Genomic DNA, 19672 nt, shown 5'->3' with positions numbered 1-19672 from the left:
TATTGTGCTATGGTGCTGGGCCCGGGCGCCGAACTTGGGAGTCTGACCCGAGTCCCGGATTCTATCCCTGCCCTGCAGCTGCCTCCTTCATGAGCCCATCAGTGTCTCCTGACCCCAAGGCTCTTCTGCCCCAGCCTTCTGGGGAGGCTCTTTTGCACCCTGCTTTCCCATCCGCCTGCTGTTGCGGATGACAAACCCCCAGCTTCCCGGTCTCCCTAGAGATGCTGTCGGACGAGGAGCCACCAAGAATCAGCGCAGCTACCCAGGCTGCCTGGGGAGATGGCACCTTGAGTGTGACACCTGGCAGGTGGCAGAGAAACTGGGTGGCGTAGGGATCACTTCCTGGGGCCTCTCTCAGGAGGTCAGCCTTCAACCCCCAGGCCACCTGGATGGCCAGTGGTCAGCATGACCTTTGGAATTGGTCTGCTAAAAATGACAATTCTTGGCCAATGGGCATGAACCTTTACCATGGGTCCATCTTGTGATTTAAAAAGATGCTCATTTGCGAGTTGGAGCACTGATGGAGTTAATGGGTTAACTTTGGAAAACTAACTTCAAGGGTGGCAGTTCAAACCCACCAGCTGCTCCAAGGGAGAAAGATGGGGCTGTCTGTTCGCATACAGATGTACAGGCTCAGAAAGGCTTTCTAGGCACACTGTGAGTCTGAATGACCTCAGTGGGGGTGGGTTTGCTTTGCTTTGGTTTATTTTTGAAGCTGTGTGGTAGGCACTATTTTTAAGCGGTACCTATGTGAAATAGGTTTCTATAAAGGGATGAAGACGTGGTTGCTTTTAGGCAATGTGTCACATCTTTAAAACAGGAGGGCAGGAGGACCCTGAAATGGGACCCTTTGAAAACACGCACCTTAGAGTCATTTTCAGTAACTTGGTCACAGAGGTTGTATTGGAGTGGGGCTGGGCCAGGCTGCCCCACTGGGAGCTCACCTGTTTTTGGAAAAGGAGGCGGGCCCACAGGAATAGGTGCTGCCCAGACTCCAGATTCTAGAGCGTGCCCTGACATCCTGTCCAGGGACTCTGGCAAGCAGGGATGGGGGTGGAGTCTCAGTGGGAAGCCTGGGGAACTCATTCTTGTGTCCATCCGTCTCAGGCAGGTAATGGAGCCGGGTCCAAGCCTGGGGATGTCCTGGATGTCTTGACTCAGTATAGAGGACTGTCTTGGAGGTGAGTGACAGTTTGGCAAGGCCCCAATGTCCTCTTGTGTTAGGCTGGGTTGGGTAGAGAAACCAATCAGTTACAATCCTAAGAAATAACTTTATCTACGGAAAGCCTCCCAGGCCATTGCAACTCAAGGCCAGTGGTGCAGAGAAAGAGAAGATGGGGAGGAGGGTGTTGAAGGGTGCAGCGTTGTGAAGACCCAGGGCCAATGGGAACTTGGCAGGGTGCCACGGTGCAGAGACTGGCTCCAGGGTCAGTGACTCCCCTGGGCTGGCCCCGCCCAGCAAGGATGAAGGCGAAGGGACACAGCAAGCCAAGATTTCTCACCATCTTTCTTAAAAGAAAGGCCACACCCACAAGGGGGCAGCACAAGCTGCGGCCTGATCCATAGGTTAGACCCCACCGCTCTACAGCACCCCGCTTCAAGTTGACAGAAGATCTGACTGCCACAGCTCCTGACTTGACAGAGCAGGAAAGCACCACCAAATTATTATTTTCTATAACAAAGTCCTAGGTTTAATTTGAAGAGGATATGTATCAGCGTCCCCAAACCACTGCCTTTTGAAAACGAGGGCTGAGGCTGAGTAAGAGGAGCCTGGGGGAGAAACTGCATAAGCCCTCAAGTTGCCAGCTTGTCTCGCTTCCACGCCTCCCTCTGTGATGTGGAAGCACTGAGAGAGGCAGTGGTCTGCGTGCTGGACAGAGGCTGGCCGGTGGGAGCAGAGTGGAGTGTGAGCCCCAGCTGCCCAGCGTGATGCGACCTTCGGCAAGTTACTGGGCCCCTCTGGGCTTGCCGCCTGGTCTCTGATGCAGGGACACGACCCTGCCTGCCAGCACTGCTGGGAGTGGGGTCAGCGGTACCGGTGCCACAGAGACGACTGAGGCCCATGGCAACCACACGCGTGTCAGCGCAGAACTGTGTCCCCGGGGTTTCTGATGCTGACTTCAGAAGAAGCTCTCCAGGCCTTTCTTCTGAGGCACCTCGGGGGAGACTTGAACCCCACCCTCTCAGTATCAGCCAAGCACAAGGCCTCCACAGTGAGGATTGGGGGGATGGAAGGGCTGGCACAGGGCATGGCACAGAGTAGGCCTGCATGGGGAGCGGGCCTCGTTACTCAAGAGCCCTCGCTTTACAGATGAGAAAGCAAGGCTCAGAGAAGGGAAGAGACCTGCTCAAGATAACGCAGCAGATGACAGACACAAGCACAAGCCCCAGCCTGGCACTTGTCCCTGTCGTGCCGTGCCCACGAAGACTGGCTGCAGCTCCGACTCCAGCGTTCCCTGTGTGCTCTGTGCCCCTGGCCTGTGCCCTGCACCGGACCGCAGGCCTAGCGCTTCCTCCGCCTGGAATTGGGCATCCACGCTGGCATGCAGGACTGTAGCTCTGGCATCCTCCTGGGGTTGCCACCTAGAGCTGAGCTCCAAACATGTCATAAAGCCTTTTAGACAATCGCAGACCCCAGGATGAAACAAGTCTGGAAGGCTGCACATTTTCATGCCTGGAAACGGTTGATCTCCTTCGCATTCCAGGCTGTCCTGCAAGCAGGCCTGCAGCCTAGAAGACATCTTGTGAAAACAGACTCCCAAGCCCAGCAGGATGAGAGTAGGGCGCACACTTCAAAGGTGTTTTCAAAGGCATTAAGAGGACCCAGCACAGGGCTGCTAGGGAGGGCTGGGCTCTGTGGCCCAAGATCCAGGGGGTCCTGAGCAGCCTGTTTGGGTCCCTGCCCCCAGGCCAGAGGTCCAGCTAAAAGCAAAACAACAAACATGTGTCTGTATATTTAAAGTTGGGTTTCCAGGGTGAGTGGTTTTCACGAGGAGGCTGTGTCATGCTCGGGGTCCGGTGGTCTGCTGGCTAGTGGGGAGAAGGCAAGTTCAAAGACAATGGTTTGAGGGCATTCTGCTTTTCGCAGAGAGAAGCCTGGCTGCTTCCTGGAGCTGGGAGGACACAGGCCTCTCTGGCATTTGAAGCTTCACTGTTTTTCCTTCTTCCCCCAAACAGTGCAGGTGGAGATAAGAACATCAGCAAGGTCACCACCCTGCCCAGTGAGTCCAGGCTTGCGGCAGAGGGGGGCCTGGGTGGTGGGGAGCGGGGCTCAAGTGTACCTTGGCAAGTCTCAGTGGCTCCCCAGAGAGGCTGTACAGCCAGGGACTCAGGGGGAGGCCTGGTGGGTGGGGCCTGCTTCCCCTGGGGCTGATGGTGGGAGGGGGAGGGAGTTGAGGAGGGATGTGTAAGCCCTGGGAAGGGTGGCAGTGAGGGAGAAAAAGAGTCCCAGCCTAATATCCTCAGAGTCCAGAGCACATCCTCCTGAGCCCAGCACCTGGCTGGAGCAAGAGGCAGTGGGCGGGGCCAGCATTGTCCAAAAAAAAAAACACCTCTGCCTTGTGGGGTCACCTTAAAGTGCTGCTAGGGCTGCAGGACTTGGTGAGGGACTTTGTTCAGCCTGTGACAGCACTGCCATGTTCGGGCTGAGCATTTCCCTGAAATGACTTCCCCAGTGACTTTTTTCTCTCTTGTCAATATGAATCATTCCAGTTACCTTAATGAATGCACAGCGCTTGTTCTTAAAGTGCACGTGTCACCAGTGTTTAAAAAGAATTATTTTCCCTTACAAACTTGTGGGTAATAATTGTGCCTGAGAGGGGCTTAGCTGGTCCTGTTATCAGTTATCAGCAGTACCTGATGCTCTTGTCAGCTACTTTTCTGGGGAAAACCCTTTGTGAGATGTCTGTAGAAGTAAAGAAATTCTTTCAGAAGTTACAGACTGGGAGGATGCAAAACCCAAGCCCAGGGTCTTTGTGTCCATGTGAATTCGTGGACTACCTGGGAACAGACTAGAGCCCTCAGTAGGGTTTTCCTGGCTGTGCCCTTAAAGAAGCAGATCGCCAGACCTTTGTTCTGTGGTACCACCGGGAGGGGTCAAACTGCCCACCTTTAGGTCATAGCCCAGTGCTAACGATCTGGACACAGCCGACTTCATCTCCACATGGGCAGCACCGCCCAGACTTTGCACTGACAACCACATTGGCCTTGCTGCCATTGCTGTCCTGCTCTGTTTAAGTCTGCGCCACTCTGGCCCGAGGACTCCCTGCCGCCTGACTGCTAGGTCTGCGGCCCAGAGCTGTGCACATGCTCCACTGCTGGGAGATGGTTTGCATGCTTTGTGGGTGTGCTCCCCGGGCTGGCCTGTACACCAGCTGCTGTGCCCACTCCCCTTCACTGAGCACGAGATGATTAGCAATCACCTGGCTCAAGGTCCTTCTCCAAGTGGATCAACCAAACACCAGACGAAACTCACTGCCTCCGAGTTAATGTCTATAGGACAGGGTAGAACTGCCCCTGTGGGTTTCCGAGACTGTAACTGTGTGCAGGAATAGAAAGCTCCATCTTTCTCCTAAGGAGCTACCAGCAGTTTGGAACTGGAGGCTCTGTGCATCGGAGCCCCACACGTAACCCCTCTCCCCCCGGGCTCCTCTAGGTGGATCAGCAGAGGAGAGGAAGGAGCTCACTCCTCCGGGAGCGCGTGCACTTGGCTGCCTGCTGGGCTTCTCCTTGGTGGAGCTGTGCAGGCAGCTCTGACCGTATGGGTTGGCGAAACCAGGGGACGGTAGCTACTGGGGAGGCGCTAGAAAAGACACGGGATCAGAACAGAACCTCGACTCCACCCGATTCCGTGCCATCTGACAAACTCGGCGGTGCTAGGAAAATGGAGTAAGGCTGAGGCCTCGATGGCCTCACCAATGTCTCTTTGGGGCCACGTCTCTGCAAAGACAGACACAGGCCCGATAGTGACAGCCATGGACAGTGTTTTCAGGGAAACAGAAGGCTGCTGGCGCTGGTTACTGAACAGGGGCTGGAAGCGCTAGAATTGCAGGTGAGGAGAGAGCGTGGGACACTCCTGGCCCAGACAGCCATGGAGCTGTGTCACCGAGAGCACAGCCAAGATTAGCTTCAGTGTGTCGCCGTGGGCTCCCCAGGAGTGGACTCCATGGCAACAGACACCGTGTGCTGCTGACTGTCTTGGGTGGTACCAGTGACTTAGCCTTTGGCTGCTAACCCAAAGGCTAGCAGATCTAACCCACAGAGGTGCTTTGGAGAAAGGCCAGGAAGTCACTTCCAAAGGTCACAGCCATGACATCCCTCTGGGGTTCAGCTCCGCTCTGAGACATAGGGGCAGGCCTGTGTCAGGTGTGCGTGTGTACTGCTGATATGGCCCCATGCTCCCTGAGGAATGTTCGCAGGGACACTTCTGTAGTGAGCGTTGTGGGGAGGGGACTCTGCCTCGTCCCTCAGTGCCCACTGGGCCTTATCAAAGGAACCGGAAGATGGGTTGGGGGTCTTTACTAACTACAGCTCTTCCTGTGTTTCCAGACATCCTCCGGGAATTCAACCCTGCCTTGAAGGGCTTCTCTCTTGGCAAGGGGAAGGAAAACAGTGCAGGAGCCCATTTCAACCAGGCCGTGGCCGGAGCCAAAGCCGAGTGAGCAGGGGCAGGTTGGGGTGGACAGCTCGGGACCTCCAGGGGCGTGTGGGCTGAGGAGAGGCCTGGACTTGTCAGAACTCTCACAGGGATGTCCCTTCTACCCCCTCCAGTTCTATCCCCAGGGAGCTAGTCACCAAGTGACCATGATGCCTCCTAGGTTTGAGCAAATCCCTTTGTCTTATGTATAATCTCCTGGCCCTCTAGTATGTGTGTGTGTGGTGGGGGGTGCGGTATTACCTCCATGTTTATTCCCTTCAGAAACGGACGTCTTTTCCCTAATTAACAAAGGGCAACAAAGTCCCAAACCCTGGTGTCTCTCCCACCATCGTGTCCTCTGGTGGGCGAGGGTCCAGAAGGGGTCCCCCCTGAATTGTGCAGAATAGGAAACACAGTGCCCTTGCTCCTCACGGAGACCTGTTTGTCCTAAACCAGTCAGGCTGATCAGAGCGAGAGCCTCTGCCAATCAGGAAGGAAGGGCACCACCGCCCCTCAGTTGGGCATTGCTCTGCCTTTTACAATCTCCTCATGCCCGATACCAGGGCACCCAGGAGGAGAGGCTGTGTTGGGGCCCAGCCATCCATCTAGTTTGTCTGGGCCCTCCGACTACAAACGAGGGGGCTTCTAAAAGTTTTTGGGCAGCACAATTGTCTTCTAATTTCATTTCCCCACAAGCCTTTCGAAGTCTCCTGGTTTGGATTCCTGCTCACTGTGATATCCCCTCCCCCGCCCCAGCCCATCGTCCCCACTCCTCACAGGGGCTCTCCCTCTGTGTTTCTACAGGGGTTTACCCGCCCAGGCCAGGAGGCTGGTGGACCTGATGAAGAACGACACGGTGAGTGTGGGAGGTGCCCCCTGGGAGCCCGCAGGGTGGGCGGCCCTGGATCAGGGAGCAGGCAGGAGACCCACAGAGACAGGGAGGGTCAACTAGCAGAGGGGGGGGGGGTAATGAGAGGCAGGCCAGGTTTCTAGCAAACATTTCTGAAATCCAAAGCTCTGCTCCTCTGGACAGAGACCCTCACCTATTTATTCAGCCGCTCATGTGCCAGTCAGCAAGTTACACTGTTCACGCCTCAGCCCTTGGGCCCCGTTCTGGAGGGACACGGAACTGTCATGCGGTCCCTGCCTGCAGGGACTCTCCAGGGAAGGCCAACCTGGAGATCTCAAGTTACCCCACAGCTGGCCTGCGCTGTCTATGAAGAGCATGGGTGTAGGGCACCCTGGGAGCGCAGAGGAAGGGACGGGCCCCCCCGCTTGTGAAGGCAGGCCAGCGGGATGGACGGGATCCAAAAGATGACCATGTCCCTCCAATGACGGCAGCAGCCTACTTCTGACTTTTCTCTGAGCTGCAGAGTGCACCAGCCCATGGAAGGGGCGGGCAGAGGGCCGGCGATGGGACTCGTTAATTTGAGTGTAGTTTGAAGGCCTCTTTCTGCCCTTCATGCCAAACATTCCCCCCATCTTTGTCCTCATGCCCCCTCTGGGTGTGTAGATCCGAGAAGGCCACGCTACACAGCAGGAGAGCTGCAAAGGCCATCGCTGCCCTTGGGCCACAGCTGAGCGAATGGCGACACCCCTCCAGCCAGCCCTGGGCCTTCCACTCCTTCCCCAGCCTCCTGGAGTGGGCAGACCCCAGAGGAGACACGTTTCTTCCAGAGCTCGATTGGGCCTGAGCAGTGTTAAGCAGCGAGCCTAAGCTGAGTTAGGAGCGCTTGCTTGTCTCAATGATGGTGCTTGCTCCCGTCAGGCAAGCTTAGGGTGGAGAGTTCTAGAGGTCTGAACAAATAGCCTCCTCCCCTGCCCCTCCCCCTTCTCCTTGGTTTGCTAGCGAAGGGAGGAAGCTCAGTCTGTGCCCAGCAGTACCCTCTCCCCAGAGGACTGGCACACGTACTGCCCATGTGTGGTTTACAGCCCCAAGGCAGACAGGGAGTCTACAAAAGCAAAAGAAATGGACCATTTGTCACTTTCCAAATCCCTAAGTCCTGGGGGCCCTAAAACCAAAGAGAAACAGTGTGAATGTCCGCAGGTAGGGACCCATCTCTCCTAGTGCTCAGAGCTTTGTGTCTGACTGACTTGACCCTGGGGCAAAGTGCTTACTTGTTTGTTTCCTATTTATCTCAGAGGATAAATTTTCAGGAAGATTGGAAGATAATAACTTTGTTTATAGGAGGCAATGATCTCTGTTCTTCTTGCAATGACCCGGTAAGTCTCCCTGGTCCTGAATTTGACTCACTCCTGGGGAAGGAGCTCCCCCAGCCCAGGGGGCTGGCTCACGATACAGGGCAGCTGGCTGGGACCCACACCCATGTTCTGACCTGGAACCCAGAGGGCATTCACGTCCAGGGCAAGATTCGGTAGGACAAGCAGGAGTGATTTTGAGATGGATCCTGATAAGGTTTCCTTTCTATCAAGGGAGACTGATAGCATTCTAGAAAGCAAGATAGCACTCTGTGATATTGCAGTCTTGCCTATCTTCATAGGTAATGACAAGGCCAAGTCAGCTCCCTTCTCCAGGATTGCCCGGCTTCTCCATCTCCCGCTTGGAGCCCGCACCTGTTGGTACTTGCAGACATGACCCTAGGTTCTGCTGTAGGCCAGGCAAACATGAGGATGCTGCTGTGTGGGTGGTGCTTCTTCCTGGAACCCCAGAATCTCAGAACTGGAAGACACCTCAGAGGCCCCCTTGATCCAACCCCCCACCCAGCGAGGCCTGGCTTGCACAGATTCCAGCTGCTGCAGTGTCCTCAGGGATGGGCAGAGCTTAGTTTGCTCTCTGAGGGGTCTCCGTGTGGAGCCCAGGTCTGCCTGCCTGCAAGTCCACCTTTTCCACCTGTGCCAGGCCACCCGGACCTTCTTCAATATTTGATTCAATTCACTTCAGAAAGAATAGCTTTGGGATGTTTTAAGCAAATAAAGGCTCATTTTAAGCAAAATGATATTTTATATTCCATATGAATATATACAAGAAGCATATCTAAGCACAGAGGAAAAAAGTATGTATAAGAGCCCTCGATAACCTTTTTGTAAATGCCTGTTTAACGTTATCTGTGCATATAGGAAGATTGCTTCCTTGTCCAAAATCATTCTAAAGTCATGGTTTGGTACGCCGCTGTTTTTGCTTCCTTGGCTCTGTTACAGGCTGTATTTTAAAATTATTATTTATATACAAACCCTTAATGGGCAATAAAGCAAGAGAAGTATTATGCAGTAGCAAATTCCTTGAAGAGACCACCCAAACACAAACCCACATTTTTCTTTTTTTATGACTCCTGCTAAAATTATTTACATCTGAGTAAGAAAACAGGCATGACATGCTAACAGAAGAACAGGCTACACAGCCTACCCTGGCTTCTTCACATTCAAGGGGTAGAATAATCCATGGGAAGGCGTCTAAATGCTGCAGTGAAATCATTATAGGGAGAAAGCTGTAAAATCAAATTCCAAACATGGAAGGGATCGTTCAGCCATCGGCGTTCCGATGTTATTTGTTGGGGTGGATTTGGTACAGACAAAATGACCCAGGCCCACCTCGGGGCCAGCAGCTTTCATGAAGGAGCTGTACGCTGGGCAATTGTGGCTGTTAAATGTTGCCAGGAGAGGCTGCAATGTTGCCCTGGAAACTTCCCAGTTGTATTCATTTTCCATAAACCAAACTCACTGCCATGGAGTCGATGCCAGCTCATCGCGACCCTGCAGGGCAGGGTAAAACTGTACTTGTGAGTTTCCAAGACCCTAACTCATGACAGGAGGAGAAAACCCCTCTGCCCCGCCCTCTCTGCCCAGGAGTGGCTGGTGGTTTCAAACTGCTGACCCCGCACTTAGCAGTCCAATGGCTCCTCCACCAGGGTTCCTCTTATTTTCAGCAGAAAAGAACCAAAAATGAAGGCCTGCTTTTAATTTTTTTAACGAGTAAATCAGTAAGATGATATTCTCATGACCAATGTGTACTTTTCTACAAACTGCTTTTGAAAGACGATTAAAAAAACAAACAAAACCACGGTGTCGAGGCAATTCTGACTCAGTGACTTCTATATAGTGCTTCTGAGGCGGTAACTCTTTATGGGAGCAGACAGCCTCAACGTTCTCCCACAGAGTTCCTGGTGGCTTTGGACTGCCAACCTTGTGGCTAGTCATCCAGTGCATATCTGACAGCCAGGGCTTCTTAAAGACTGAGTGAAAATAAATAAATAACTCATCAAGTCAAATCTAACTGATAGGAGTTCATAATATAAACGAACCACAATTTACACAACCGTTTCCTGGCATTGGATTGGCTTGACTTAGAGTACTTCATCTATTTTAAATAGTACTATGATCAACATCCATCTATGTGTACTTCCCAAATTAGTTCCTTAGTATACATTCCAAAAAGTAAAATGTGTCTGCCAAAAGATATGTCCCTTTACTATATTTTATGGTAAAGCAATGTAAGCATATGAAACCATGAAAGGAATTGTATAGCAAATGTCTGCCTCTTCTGCAGTGGTTCTCAACCTTCCTGATGCCATGACCCTTTCATACAGTTCCTCATGTGGTGGTGACCCCCCAACCCCAACCATAAAATTTTTTTTGTTGCTATGTCATCACTGTCATTTTGCTACTGTTGTGAATTGGGCGACCCCTGTGAAAGGGTCGTTCAACCCCCAAAGGGGTCGCGACCCACAGGTTGAGAACCACTGCTATACAGTATACTTGCTCCCTTGATCTGCAAGTGTAGCATTATCTCATGTCTATCCAGTCATCTTCTATCTCCTGTTACCCCAAGTGTGACATGTTTCATGCGTTGGCTGCACAATGTCAAACTGATCCCGGGAAGTGTGTCTGCTTCCCCGCCGCTCGAATGACTATGTGTGGTAGCAGCACTTTCACGAGCTGCTCGCCTGATGGGTAAAAATGGCCTCTCGTTTTCCACATCCCTGTTTCTCTGATCCATGGGGAGGGACCAGCTGATTCCCCCTGCTCGATGCTCACTTGCCTTTCTCCTCTACGTTTGCTCTCGTGGCCCTTGTCCAGTTTGGATGAAATGACCGTCTGCTTTTGACCGCCCGAGTAAACCCCCTGACCGCCTGAGTAAAAAAGCATATGCACCTGCTCAGAGATGCCACTTCTCAGCTTCTTGGACTTTTAGGCTTGTGTCTGGGGCTTTCCCTGTCCAGTGCCATCTGCTGAGCATGATGCACTGCAGATTAGGCAGACAGTGACAATGACACGTGGGTTTCTTCTCAAGGACTTCGCACTGTCAGGGGAGGGAGGCCAGACCATTCTCTACGACTCAGAGAGCACAGCACCCGGGCTGGCTCCAGGATGCACAGAGAAGAGAAATCCAAACCCAAATGACTTGGGAATTTGGGGTGGGGGAGTCATCAGACAGCAGGAGGCTTTCCCCGTAGGACCCCAAAGTGAAGGCATTTGTCCTGCAGGAAGTGGCCTTCTGACTGTGGCCTGTGAGCCCTGCCCCGACCTGGGCAGGGCCCATGTTCCTGGGCTGAGAGTCACACAACTCACTGCCCACTCACACCGACTCTAGAGGACTGCGTAGCACGGCCTCTTGGATGTCCCCAGAGTGTAACATCCTAAGGGAGTAGAAAGCCCGTCTCCCCCTCAGGGTCGCGGGGCACAGGGATTTGGATTTCCAGGTGCGAGCGCTGCACCTCTGATGCACTGACTCTCCAGGCTCTGGGTTGGATTCCATCCAGAGAAGGAGTTCCACTACTTGAAATTAAATCATCAAAGCACAGCACGGAGATTGGGAGAAATAACAGTTAAAATCTGCATATGCTCCATCACAGGCCCCACCTCCCTTACCCTCTTCTCCTTAGGTGCCTTGGGTGTCAGAGGCTGAACCCCCAGAGAGTTGAGGCTCTGAGAAAGAGAGCAGTCTGTGGGGTCAGAGACTGCTCAGGAGGCAGGGGATCTTAGAGGCCCCAAGGTCCCTCACGCCCATTGCAGAGGGACCCGGAGAAGTGATGTGACTGAGCCAAGACCCTCCGGCCTGTTGCCACAAAGTGGATCCAGAACTTTCCACCCCTAGGAGAAGGCCTGGTGCTGAGGCCAGGACAAGCTCCAGGGTGGCCAGGATGCTACGGATGGAGGCTGGGCCTCCAACGACAAACTGTGGTCTCACCGCTTGCTGAAATACGGGGGCAGGGGAGCCAGGAAAGCCCTAGGCCCCTGTCTGACCTGAAGGGAGAGCCAGTTATAATGTGCTAAAGAGCCCCCTCCTCTCCCTACAGGATCGTTATTCTCCGCAGAACTTCACAAGGAATATTGGGAAGGCTCTGGACATCCTCCACGCCGAGGTGCACAGCTAGCCCGGGCTGCACAGCCTCCTTCACCGCGGGCCCCAGACCTGACCTGCATGGGCTCTGACTTCCTGCTGTGCCCTTACAGGGGCCCCTTCCCTGGGGACCAGCACAGACCTCACTGTTGGCCATAGACTCAAAGCCACTGAGAAGGGGGGGTGGGGCGGGCAGGAAATGGATGGGACCTGACTGAGGCCACAGACCTGGCACACCAGTAAGAGGAGCACGCCCCAGACCAGATGAGAGCCTGCAGCCGGCTCCTCCAGGGACTGTCCTCTTGGGTCCTGACGCTGCCTTTCCTCAGGTTCCGCGGGCGTTTGTGAACCTGGTCGTGATGCTGGAGATCATTGCCCTGAGGGAGCTGTACCAGGAGAAGAGAGTGAACTGCCCAAGGCTGATCCTCAAGTAAGACGAACGTCTCCTTCCCCGACTCCCAAAGTGGGGGGTGTGGGAGAGGGGCTTTCTAGAGATTGACTCAGAGGAGTTAGAAAACCCTAGGGTAGAGTGTGAGAAGTCCTGAGACCATCCCGGTTTTTCACCTGCAAAGAGAGAGAGGACACCCCATGGGTTTTGTGCCCCCAAGAGGAACCTCAGCTACCTGTTCTCTAAAGGGGAGCGTCTAAACCCCCTAACTTGCTCCTGAGTCCCGGGGGCCCCCGTGACACCTTTGACTCTGCAGAGAAAGGAATGGAGTCTGGCAGCATGGGCATGGTATGGGCAGTGCCAGTCCTCTGCCAGGACCTGCTTTAGAGTGTGTCTGGAGCCTCAGTACCCTCTCTGGGCAGCATGGCCTGGCAAGGGACCCTGAGAGCTGTGGGTGCCCCGGGCTGGGCACTAACAAAGGAGCATTATAGTTCCTTGTCAGCGGAGTGGGGGTCCAATCTAAAGCAGACAGTGCCTTCCCCAGAGAAGAGAGAGGCCCGGTCCTGGGAGAACCTCTGAGAGGCCTCTGTCACCCCTCAGCCATTAGAGGCTCAGAGAGATGGCAGTCCAAGTGTAAGACTGCTTTTGACGTCCCCAGCAGGCCTTTCTGCACGTCCTGCTCCAGACCTGTGACTCCCACTTCCTCCAGTCCCTGCGCCCCTGGGCTGCAGAGCCACCTGCTGAGGAAGGCTGTCACCAGTGAGCATGATGGGACCCTATAGACTATCATGGCTCAAGGTCCTGAGGAGGCCTTTGCCAGGTCTGTTCTCAGAACCGAAATAGCTCCAAACCCCAAGTGTCAGGGTGAGGCCAGCACAGGTCACCTTGCCTGCCACTGGTCCCGGGCCTGGCCTCCCTCCCAGCCTGTGCTGTGTGAGGGTGCATGTGCATGCACATGCACACACAAACACTGTGTGCACATACCATGTACAAACACACATGTGCACACACCCAAACACACAGATACACATGAACGCATACATACGCAACCACACACATACATGGACAAGCACACACATACCCATACACACATTTACATGGACACACATATATACACACATGCACACACATAGATACATGCGCTCACACACATGCACATACATGGACAGACACACATACATACAAACACACACATGCAGCCCCTCAGGTGGCTGTGCTTCCCCCGGCAGGGCTGACTCGATGGCCAGCCATGCCCCGCGTCCACCGCACCCAAAGCCTAGACTGTAAGTGTTCCTGCAGCCGGGGAGGCCCCTGTGAGAAGTCTGCCGCAGAGGGCACGAGCGCCGGGAGGTTTGTGCACCGCTGTGAGTGGAAAGAAAGGGTGGTGGTTGAAACCCACCGGAGGGTCTGGGAAGACCAGCTCGTCCACTTGCTTCTCATGAGCTCCCAGCCAAGGGGGCCCGGGGCAGAGCCCACTCCACAACAGCCCACAGAAACCCGCGCAGAGCAAGGCGACTGCAGTTCAAGTCCCGGCTTCCACACTCAGCCTTCCTGTGGCCTCGAGAAAGCTCCGACCCCCTCGGAGCCTCAGTGTGTTCTCATCCACAGACAGGGGACGATGGCTGTGGGTGAGCTGGCTCTGCTACCAAGCTCTGAGCACAGCGACTCCGTGCACGGGAGCCGTGGCCCGTGTTTTCCCCACTGGTTTTTCAAAGGCATGAGGCCTCCTCTCCACGGTGTGGCCCTCACTCAGCCGCCAGGAAGGTGGGCTCCCTAAAACGTACCCCTGCAGACGCCAGGAGAAAGGAGAACTGCTTTGTTTGACAGAGTGAATCCAGATGTGGGCACTTACCTCAGCTTCCCTGATCCAGTCAACAGATTAGCCAGCTAGCGAGACCCTCCCGTCCACCCCAGCGCGGTAGCTTAGTCCCTGTCTCCTCCGAGTTAAAAGACTCAATGTTTCTGCACCACGCATTCAGATCAGTGGTTTTAGGGGCTATCTCTGGTTTGGCCTGCAGGTCCCTGTGTCCCTGTGTCCTGAAGTTTGATGATAACACAACAGAACTCGCCACCCTCATTGAAGTGAACAGAAAGTATCAGGTAAGCTGAGACGTGCACAGGAACTGCACTGTGGTTTGATCGCTCTGTTTAGAGAATGAGTAAATGCTCAGGTAACTTTGACCATGGCACTGACATCTCCGTCCACGGGGCAGCAGGGGCCATGGTCTAAAGATGCGCTTCAAGCTACAAAGACAAGTGACCTGTAGGCCGGTGCCCTGGCCTCCCCAGGGAAACAGGTGTTTCCCAAGTGTCCATGGAGAAATGTGGAAACTGCCCTGGGAGGCAATTTCAGAGTGGCCCTGACTCGCCCCAAACCCTGACTGTGCCCACTGTGCTGTGATGGGGTGGACACACGCTCTGTGAGCCTCAGGCTCCTGGATGAGACTCAGAAGCAGAATCCCCAACTTCCCGAGGGAGGAGCCAGGAAAAGTCAATGGACTCCCAGCGTCCCTGCAGGACAGAGCTGAGCCACCCCATGGGCTTGTTTCGGAGGCAGGAGCCTTTCATTTGTGTATTTATGTTAATCGCTGCATAGGCACTTCACCCACCTGTCCTACACGTCAATAATTCAGCCATATCAAGGAGAGTTGTACCATGATCACCACAGTACATTCCAGAACATTTTCTTCTTCCGGGCACCCATTGTTATTCACGGAGTTATTGAGAGGTGGAAAACGTAGGTGCAGAACGGAGATAGAACTTACCCAGGCATGTGAAGCTTAGAAAGGTTTTACTGAGGGAAAGAACTCCCGGGAGGGAAGGGAGAGCAGAGAAAGGGACAGGAGCATCTTGAACTCCCGGGCGGGTTCCAGGATCCAAGATCCAAGTTAGATCAGGGAAATTGGAATGAGGGGGAAGAGGCTGCACAGTCCAGCTCTGGCCTTGAGAGGTGAGGGGTAGGGGGGTGCTCTGTGGACCCTGCCCGGAGATATAAGCTCCTTGGAATGCTGGAGGCAGGGACTGCACAGTCCCGCAGATCACCCGTCTTTCTGAGAGACTAGGGGAAGGGCTGGACCCAGCCCAAAGAGTTACTTTTTTAATAATTGTGGCAAAAGGTACACTAGGATACATCCTCCAACTCCACACCTCCTACAGGTACGATTCAGAGCCAGCGATCACTCTCTTCCTGTTGCACATCCGTTACTGAGCCCCTTTTCCAGATGATTCTGCCACCAGTCAGTCTTTACAGGGGCACAAAGCCATGGCTTTCTCCTACTGAGCAGCGGGTGGTTTCGAACGGTTGACCTTGTGGTTGCCATCCCAACTCCCAATGCCCTGGGAAGCACCAGGCACACAGAGGAAGCCACCTCTCCTGACCCCTCCCCTCCAGTCTGGTCGGAATGAGGCACTCGGGGCAGAGAAAGGCAGCACCTTTGTGTCTTTCCCCATCACATCGTTTACCAGAGGAGCTGACTCCCCTGACAGCTTTGTGTTGGCTTCCCAATGATCTGTCACCCACGACGTCAGTGGCAGGTTTTGCAGCTGTTCCAGAGTGGTCTGCAAACATTGGACCCATCCTCCAACTCACAGATTCTCTGGAATAGAAACACTTCCTGGGGCCTCTGTTGGTGGCAACCATGCCTGCTGGTGCGTGGGGCTCTGAGCCATGAACCTCTGGATATCGTTCTCTGACGCTCTCGCCCAACCTCTGGTGGAGATTCATGCCATCAAAGACCAGACTCTCCGTCCTGTGCCTGAGAAAGAGCCCGGGATGGAGCGCGTGGAAAGAGCCCACCAAGGCGAAGCGGAACAAGCCCCCGTTTCCACTCAGCCACGTGTCCGGTCCTTGGAGCCCCACAGCTGCAGTCCTCCCCTCTGTCCCTGCCTCTGTGTCCTCGTCCCTGCACCTGCGCCCTGACCTGTCCCTTTGCCTCCCTCAGGAGGAGACCCACCTGCTGGTGGAGAGCGGGCGGTACGACACCAAGGAAGATTTCACAGTGGTGGTGCAGCCCTTCCTGGAAAACGTGGCCATGCCCAAGACCCCGGTAAAGAAAGAAAAGCCTGGCGGGAGCCCAGAGCCCCCAGCGGCGTCACAAGACGATGTGTGTTGTCCCACACCTCGGTGACATCCCGCTCCCCCCTTTTCTGCCCTGTGACCAGGAGGGGTTGCCAGACCACTCGTTCTTTGCTCCCGACTGCTTCCACTTCAGTGCCAAGGCTCACAACCAGGCGGCCAGCGGCCTGTGGAACAACATGGTGAGATGGCTGAGGTTGGCCAGGCTCTGTCCCTCCCTCCCCGACCCCCAGACCTGCACCTGACTTTCAGCTCCCGCCTCCTCGGCCTCACTTCCTTCCCCCTGCTTCTTGGTTCAGCTGGAGCCCATCAACCAGAAGACATCACGGCACGAGTTTGAAATCAAGTCCAACCTCACGTGTCCGGATCAGGTAGCGTGAAGCCTCCCTGTGGCAGACCACCTAGAGCACCTTTCCCAGGGTTCCTCTCTCTGCAAGTCTGCCGGGCTCACTGCACCCCAGGCTCTAACCCCAGCCTGCTCCGCCCTGACTCCCCTCAGCCTCTGTGTCACAGGGAGCCCCGGGCTGGACGTCGCTCTTTCAGGGCAGGGAGGCAACAAGGCCACAGCCTCCAGCTCCACACTGAAGGCTTCCTGAGACAGGAGAAGGCTCTGTGTTCCCGTAGCCCCTGCCTCCCTGGGAGCATGGGCGCATCCAGAGCCGGGCCCAGAAGGAGATCCCACTGGGTGTGGAGGGGAGCCAGTGAGCAGAGGAGAGGTTGGAGTGGGGGCGTTGCTAGGACACAAACCTGGAAGGGGAGAACGTGACCCCACTTGTCAGGTTCTGGGGGCTGTGCGGCTGCCACTTTCTGCTCTATAAAGTCCTCTGTGACCCCAGAGGGGCCCAGGCCTGACACTGGGAACTACTCTGCTGGGCTTGTGTGGAGCTGAGCCCTCATCTCTGGACAAGAAGGAGCCCACACAACCTGGGGTGGGGAGAGAGACAGGGGAGCAGAGACCAGCAGCAGTGGAGCCCTGGGCTTCATCAGCAGAGAGTGGGTGTGCTGTTAGGACAGGGCCAGAGAAGAACCGGAGGTGACAGGGGGGTTCCCCAATGGGCAGAATCAGCCCGTGTGTTCCTAAGGAGCCCTGCTGGGCTCTGGCTGCTGAGAAGGCACCAGTGTGTCCTGGAGGGTCTGGCCTTGGGGGTGTGGGGCAAGGAAGGCCGAGGCTGTCCTAGGACAGGGTCAGTGCGTGTTGAAGGCTGGGGAACAGTGTGGGGAATGTGCTGGATTTCCACATGTCTTACCCCCCTTTCCCTGCCTTCTCACAGGCCTGGCCGTTTCTGAGCACCTACAAGAACCTGCAGGTATGGCATGTGGCTCCCTCCATGCACACTGGGGAATGTGGTGGCCAGCCCTGGGCGGGACGATCCCAGCAGGGCATGAGAGAAAGAGAGTCCCTGAGGGGCTCTCCCAAGGAGGGCTCCCTCGGCCCCACTCTTATGTGAAGGCCATACACCTGCTGTTGTTGTAATGTGCCATCAAGTCATTTCTAACTCACTGCAACCTCGTGTATGACAGAACCAAAGAGCCTCTGGTCCTGTGCTATCCTCACCACTGGTCTTGTACGTGGGCCTGTCGCTGGGGCCAGAGTGTCCATCCTCAGTGAGGGCCTTCCTCGATTTCATGGGCCCTCTACCAGGCATGGTGTCCCTCTCCAGGAGCGGGTCTCCTGATGATCACATGTACAGAGCATGTAAGACAAAGTCATGCCACCCTTGCTTCAAAGGACCATTTATCTGTCCTCTTCCATGACAGCTTTATGTGTTCTTTTGTGGGTTGATGATGTGTTTAATATTTTTTACCGGCACTGGAATACAAAAGCATTGATTCTACCTCTTGGTCTAGCTGTGAGGATTTTTGTTTTCTTTACATGGAGCTGCCATCCATACAGAAGGCTGCGACCCTTGACCCTCCTCAGCAAGTTCATCAAGGCCTCCTCATTCTCAGCTCGCAACACTGTATCATCTTCATGTTGCATGCAACATCTACCTGCTATCAGCAGTGATCTCTCTTATTCCAATAATATCAAGGTTCTCCTGAATCCATCGATGGACTGCTGCAACCTCTGTGGGATCTCTTCAGCAAAGTCTTACTTGCATGTGATTTTAATGATATTGTTCTATAGCTCGAGCATTCTGTTGAGTCACCTGTCTTTGGAATGGGTACAAATATGGATCTTTGTCAGTCCATTGGCCAAGTAGCTGTCTTCCAAATTTCCTGGCAGCCAAGTGAGTGCTTCCAGTGCTTCCTCAGCTTGTTGAAACATTTCCATCGATTCCTGGAGCCCTGTTTTTAGTCTAATGCCTTCGGTGCAGCTTGAACTTCTTCCTTTCATACCATTGGTCCATGCTCATATGCTACCTCGTGAAATGGTGGAATTTCAACTACCGTATATACTCGAATATAAGCCCACCCGAGTATAAGCCGAGGTACCTAATTATTACCTGGGAAACCAGAAAAACTGATTGACTCGAGCATAAGCCTAGGGTGGGAAATGCAGGATGTTAATTAACAGAGACCAGAGGGGAGAGACGGAGTGCTGCCACAGACACATCCTTAGCAGTTCAGCTGTCGGTGTAAGTGAATCACTACGGGTGCTTCTGTGAATTGGAGCCGTCCATGTCAGAGGATGGCTCTGATTGCTTAGATGTGAGTAAACAAACATTCAAAGCCCTGCAGTGTCAGCGGGGCTTTGAATGAACAGCGGAGGAATGGCAATCACCCACGAGATGTTACACCTCACTGGGGTACCACTGACCTGCGTATAAGCCGAACCCCAGTTTTTCATCACATTTTTTGTGCTGAAAAACTCCGCTTATACACAAGTATTTACAGTAGCTCTTTTTGGTACAGTGGTTCTGTGTAATCTTTCCATCTTCTTTTGCTGTCTACTGCCCCCTTCCATATTTTGACTGTAGAATCTTTCAATATTGCAGCTCAAGCCTTAACTTTTCCCTTCAGTTTAAGGTATGCTGAGTGTGTTTTTTGTCTTTGGTTTCCTTACTGCTGGTCTTTGCACATTTCATTATAATGTCGCACTTTTGTTTCTTAGCTGCCATTTGGAACTTTGTGTTTTAGTTCTTTTACCTCATCATTTTTTCTGTTTGCCTTCACTACCCTATGATTAAGAACAAGTTTCAGAGTCTCCTCTTATGCCCACTTTGATCTCTTCTGTCTTTTTAATGACCGTTTGCTTTCTTCATGCGTGGTGTTCTTGGTATCCCCCCACAGCTCATCAGGTGTTCTGTCCTTAGTGTTTAATGTGTCAAATTA

General features: G+C 53.9%; 1 protein-coding gene across 1 annotated transcript in view; it reads left to right on the top strand.

Annotated features, from left to right (window-relative positions):
• The window catches only part of PLB1 (phospholipase B1), a 132026-nt gene that overhangs the window by 56870 nt on the left and 55484 nt on the right, over positions 1–19672 (top strand). Inside the window, exons 17-28 of the mRNA XM_075536066.1 lie at positions 1108–1181; positions 3178–3221; positions 5548–5656; positions 6440–6491; positions 7778–7858; positions 11890–11955; positions 12263–12363; positions 14340–14421; positions 16263–16367; positions 16483–16578; positions 16696–16767; positions 17668–17703. Coding sequence (XP_075392181.1) covers positions 1108–1181; positions 3178–3221; positions 5548–5656; positions 6440–6491; positions 7778–7858; positions 11890–11955; positions 12263–12363; positions 14340–14421; positions 16263–16367; positions 16483–16578; positions 16696–16767; positions 17668–17703 — 918 coding nt within the window. The remainder of the gene's footprint in view (positions 1–1107; positions 1182–3177; positions 3222–5547; positions 5657–6439; positions 6492–7777; positions 7859–11889; positions 11956–12262; positions 12364–14339; positions 14422–16262; positions 16368–16482; positions 16579–16695; positions 16768–17667; positions 17704–19672) is intronic.

Source organism: Tenrec ecaudatus, chromosome 17, assembly GCF_050624435.1.
Source record: "Tenrec ecaudatus isolate mTenEca1 chromosome 17, mTenEca1.hap1, whole genome shotgun sequence".
Taxonomy (NCBI): Eukaryota; Metazoa; Chordata; class Mammalia; order Afrosoricida; family Tenrecidae; genus Tenrec; species Tenrec ecaudatus.
Note: the sequence above shows the minus strand (reverse complement) of the source record. Positions and strands in the feature narration are given on the sequence as shown.